The following is a 5,709-nucleotide window of genomic DNA, read 5'->3' on the forward strand; positions in this document are numbered from 1 at the left end:
TAAAATGCAAATATTTTGAAAATGAGGATGGAAACAAATGTACAAATGTGCTTGACACAATGGATGTATGTATGGATTGTGATGAGTTGTCAGAGCCCTCTATAAGATGAGGTTTTTTTAATTATAATATGTACTTTATTTGAATGTCAGAATTTTCCCCTTTCTTTTTTTGGAATTAAGTTCTCAGTCTTTCTAATCAGCAGGTTCACATTAACCTTCATCCATCACCACTCCTCTAATCATGAATTCCATTTCCTGATTCCCTTCTTAGTACTATTGGGAACACCATATCCCAGCCACCAAAGCAGCTAGAAACTTGGATCACTTCTCCCATGGAGACTTTTCTAAAACATGTAGCTGTTAGGTACACCAATTTATGGTATTTTTTCCTTTTTTTAATAGTACCTACAAATCATAGCTTGTTTTTTCATGCTTCAGTTGTTTCTGTAGTACCAAAGACAATTTATATTTTATTGTAATTTATCTACTATTATAAATATTTGGAGTCAATGGAGGTAAGCTGGCAAAGGGTGGCATCATCATGCCATCTTGTCTCAAGGTGGTTTATAAGTAATATATATATATATCAAACTGTAGATTAAAATATGAATACAAAAATAGAGATGCTAAAATAAATAGAGAAACACATGAAAGTAATGAACCCATTAAAGGTAAAAAGAGTAAAAGTGAAAACTAAACGGCAGCACCATTTTGCCTGATAAATAACAGCTATTATCTACCTAAATCTAGTGAGAGTACGGGTAAACCTGCATGCTAACACCTAACAATGACCCTGTATCCTCTCAACTCCATTGAAAATCAAGAACCAAAGTAGTACCCTGCTTCCCTAATGTGAATAAAGTCATAAATAGAAAATGTACATAATAAAACCTGTTAGGAAGAAATTGGGTAGTCTGGCAATGGAATCCAAAGAAGGGAGTAACACTTCCAAACTCAGTTATCACCTTCAGAATTGATTGCAAAGAATACCTTAGAATATGTTCTATATAGAAGAATGAAGTTTAAGATTGAAGGGATAGTCCAAAAGTCTTACAGAGAAATAACTATATTTCCATTTTACTACATGTTCATTCATGTACATAAATTATCTTTTTGCATCTAAAGTAAATAACAGGCTTCCTAGCATCTTTGGGAAGATAGAGAGTCCTACAGGTGTAATTTGAAAAGGAAGACTGGAATGAAATTAAAGATAACGTTTTCAAATAGACAAGGTATGTAGCAGGGAAGTGAGGAGAAATAGGTGAAGACAGGTGAATGGGATGCAGCTGGCTTTACAGAGTCAGGAAATCAGTGATGACTAATTTCACTTTTTGAAGACTATTCTTTAAGGATTTGCACTGCCATAGAAGCAGAATGAAAGTAAAGTGTTGAATTAATGAGGAGCTTTGGATATTTATCCCCCAGAGATATGACACTTCTGTTGGTGTGCCTGTGACCTCCTCACTCAACAGTCCTCTCCCAATAGTGAAGCGGTACACCGGAGATTCTAACAAAGCTGGTCCTCAGGTCCATGACCCTGGTCCCTCAGTTCCTCAACATTTCCTGAGGGTACATCTTCTACAGCCAGGCAAGATGTCAAGGCTTATTTCGCAATGATGCAAACCAGGTAAGCTAATATCCTAGAGTTGTTTGAGAATGAGGACAGATGTTTCACCATAATTTCGTTCATGAGGAACCTTGAACAGAGTATGTGTTTGAAATGATTTGAATCAAGTCTGCCAAAAGTTCCTATCTTCAAAGGTATTGACAAAGTTCCTTATGTTTTTGCAACAAGACCAGGGAATTTATTTCTATATTATCCATCCGTCTTTACATTGTCTTTACAAAGGCAAAGCTCATTTTCTCCTACACAGATATTTGCTTTCTCCCGTTGAGAGTGCTGTAAAAGTGTCTGATATTTGCTTCCATTATGGGGACAGGGAAAGATCAAAATGATCAGTTTCACTTGATGTTCATATCCCTAGTTCTTAGATAAATGTTTATTTGCTTGATGTCTGGCATTCATTACTGGAAAAAGTTGGAGCCTAAGACAGAATCATCAGGTCTGTATGATTCTATTTAAAGTAGCCAAATGTTTAATGGTCATAACAGCACAGAGAGTGTAATTAGAGAGGGGGAGAAAGCATGAACCCCTCCTCATTGCTACTTAATTAAGCATTTGCACTCTGCTGTAGCAGCTTCAGACCTTTTAAAAACAATCCAATAATATGTCTACAAAAGATTCCTCCTCTGTATTTCTCTGAAATCCCTCTTTCCTTTACCCCAGATGTGTCATCTCTATGCTGTTGCCACTATTGGTCTAGATATAACATATGTAATTGCTTTGTGACTCTGTCTTTTCCATGAGACACATCAACAACATGAAATCCAGAAACCAAACAAGTGTTTCAGAATTCCTTCTCCTGGCACTGACAGAAGATCTGGAACTGCAGCCCATCCTCTTTAGCCTGTTTCTGTTCATATACCTGGTCACTGTCCTGGGAAACCTCCTCATAATTTTGGCCGTCACCTCTGACCCTCACCTCCACACGCCCATGTACTTCTTCCTTGCCAATCTCTCCTTTACTGACATCTGCTTCAGCACAACCACCATCCCAAAGATGCTGGTGAACCTCCAAGCACAGAACCAGAGTATCACTTTCACTGGATGCCTTGCTCAGGCCTGCTTTGTCCTGGTTTTTGCTACTGTGGAAAGTAATCTCCTTTCAATAATGGCCTATGACCGCTATGTGGCCATTTGTCACCCACTGAGGTACACATCTATTATGAACCCACGTCTTTGTGGCTTACTGATACTATTGTCCTTGCTAATTAGCTTGGGGGACGCCCTGCTCCACAGTCTGATGCTGTTGCACTTGTCCTTCTGCACACATTTGGAAATCCCTTACTTCTTCTGTGAAGTTGTTCAAGTCATCAGGGTGGCCTGCTCGGACACATTCATCAATAACTTCATCTTATATTTTGGAGCTGGTATACTGGGTGCTGCTCCTTTCTCCGGAATAATTTTCTCTTATACAAAAATTGTCTCCTCTCTTTTGAAAATGCCATCAGCAGGTGGAAAGTATAAAGCTTTTTCTACATGCGGATCTCACCTTTCTGTCGTTTCCTTGTTCTACGGGACAGCTTTCGGTGCGTATATTAGCACGACATTCACACGCTCCTCTAGAGAGACTGCAGTTATTTCAATCATGTACACTGTGGTCACGCCCATGATGAACCCCTTCATCTATAGCCTGAGAAACAGGGACATGAAAGGAGCCTTGAGAAACATCCTCAGGGGCATACCTGCTTTTCAGTGATTTCATTATCTGCTCACATTTGTATTTCTAGATTGCATCAAAGTGAAAGGGTACTCAAGACAGAGCACCTGGCTCTTCCTCACATCACTGTCTTCTAAAATGAAGAGATTACATTACGGTTCAATGTAACTCAACCTGCAGTTGAAATTTGGCTTTTTTCTTTGTGTAGCTCTGTGCTGTTTGGCGAATTATTTTGACTTTTTAAGCTCAACATTGCCAGTCAGTTTCCATAGAGACAGAACATACCACAGGAATTTTTGTAATCATGATTTGGGACAATATTCTTAGACTTATAGGAATGGAACCCCAGATTCAGTCCTACTGAGCAACAAGAATTCTCCCATGTCTCAGTTTCATGGTAATCAGGACAATCACTGGTAAGCTGCATGTGCTTCTAATATCATTAGCATTTATGATATTCAATTTCCTATTGTATAAAATTTACTGATTAGATTATTGCAGTGACTTGACATGGTTGTAAGACAATTAATCCTTATCAGCAAGGAAGGCTCTGGCTCGATTAAGAAAATAGAAATCCTGACTCTGAATGCACAAACAATAGATTAATCTTTTATTACAAGGACCCAGAGTCAGAAAATGTGCAGGAAGAGGACAATAGGTCTTCATTCATATTCCCAGAAAGTGCCTTCATTCCAGGGATTATCTTCCCATGGTCGTAGACCGTTTGCCACAGGTGCCATATCCAGAGACACAAATCTGACTCCTTGTCCTTGGACCTACTGGTCATTGAGGCCCTGTTGTTAATAAATCTTTCCTTAGAGTCACACAGAAAACATCTTCTTCCATCTCCTCATGAACAATGACATCATGTACCCCTTTCTAAGTTAAACATGGGGGAAAACAATTTCCAAGGGAGCTTTATTTTATTTTTCAGACCATTCTATTAGGACACTATTCAGATACCATACCATTCAATAGTTCAATCATATAATGCAAGGTAGGGCAATCAGTACCACCACCACCATTCTCAAAATAGTTTCTTCCTTATTGAATTCTGTATTTATTATTTTTTTGAAATTATTCTGTTCGTTCGGTCATATTGTTATTACTGCAATTAAGCCCACCCCCCAGAACAAACAAATTCACTGCTATGGAGTTGATGTTTTCTCATAAGCGACCTTCAAAGAAAGGCTAGAAATTTGGACATATTATCAGGAGAAACCAGTCCCTAAAGAAGCACATCATATTAGGTAAAGTGGAGGGGCAACAAAAAAGAGGTAGGCTCTGTATAAGATGTATGGACACAGAGGCTGCATCAACAGGCTCAGGCAGAGACTGGCACAGGATCATGCAGTGTTTAGGTCTGTGGGGCATAGGGTTGCTATGAGTCAGAACCAACTCCATGGCACCTAAACAGAACTGCCGATATGAGTTTGTGATATATGCTTCCCGCAAAAATAGATTTAAATCTGAACTCCTGTTACCTGTGGATGTGAGATTGTTTGGAAATTGTTATCAGTTAAATTAACTGAGGTCATACTGGATTAAGGCTGGTACTAAACCTGTAGGATTTGTGCCCTTGTAAAAGAGACAGTATGGAGACTGGAGTCACAGAAGAGCTATCATGTGAAGACAAAAGAAGAGACAGAGTTTGTTACATTGCAGTTGTAAGCCAAAGAATTTATTGAGATAGGAGAATTTGGAAGAAACCAGAAGGAATCTTTTTCCAGAGTCTTCAGTGGATCTTACTACTGTTACTAACTTAAATTTGGACTTTAGACTCCAGAAATTTGAGACATTTTCTTTCAGAGTCATGATAGTTTGATATTGCAGCCCTCCATGATTGATGTGTTGTGGGATGTTGTCAAGTCAATTCTGGCTCAGCGCAACACCATGTAACAGAGTGGAACTTTCTCCATAGGTTTTCTGTGCTTGCATCTCCATGGGAGCTGATCACCAGCTCTCCCACAGGGCCATGTGGCTGCCTCTGAGTTTTTGGATAGCAGCCAAGCAATGCCTGCAGGGCTTCTGAGACACACCTGTGAAAATGCTATATTCTATAATGTCGCCTCTACAAAACGGACAATTAAGATTAAAGGTCATTATTTGATCACTCCTGTATGTCTCTCTATCCAATTTATAATTTTGTCTATTTTCAAAATTAAGAGAAATATAAATGAAAAAAATCTTTCCTAATTGAGCTTTGAAAATTATATCATTCTGCTGGGTGTAATCATAATTCATTTATTTCAATGTTGTACTTTTCCCCCCTTACATATGGTAAAGTTATGTGTGTATCCCTTTTGATAGTAATGGAAAATTTAGTAGCTAATATTTTATTATAAATAAATCACTTTGAATATACTAATATACATCAGCTCATAGAAAGTAGAATCTATTTTAACCTGGGGTAAAATTTTGGGAAGCA

General features: G+C 38.4%; 2 protein-coding genes across 2 annotated transcripts in view; one reads left to right on the forward strand and one right to left on the reverse strand.

Annotated features, from left to right (window-relative positions):
* The window catches only part of LOC101655706 (vomeronasal type-2 receptor 116-like), a 140,768-nt gene that overhangs the window by 46,483 nt on the left and 88,576 nt on the right, over positions 1-5,709 (reverse strand). The window lies entirely within an intron of this gene.
* LOC105979679 (olfactory receptor 7G1-like) lies at positions 2,315-3,320 on the forward strand. Its single transcript, XM_013007629.2, has one exon. The coding sequence runs from the start codon at positions 2,364-2,366 to the stop codon at positions 3,318-3,320; it is 957 nt and encodes a 318-aa protein (XP_012863083.1). The 5' UTR covers positions 2,315-2,363.

This window comes from Echinops telfairi, unplaced genomic scaffold (genome assembly GCF_000313985.2).
Source record: "Echinops telfairi isolate 266 unplaced genomic scaffold, ASM31398v2 ScPeMD7_7459;HRSCAF=8497, whole genome shotgun sequence".
NCBI classification, from domain to species: domain Eukaryota; kingdom Metazoa; phylum Chordata; class Mammalia; order Afrosoricida; family Tenrecidae; genus Echinops; species Echinops telfairi.

What these genes read in the sequence shown, in the direction of transcription:
- LOC105979679 (XM_013007629.2), top strand. Translation starts at nt 2,364, where the DNA reads ATGAGACACATCAACAACATGAAATCCAGAAACCAAACAAGTGTTTCA.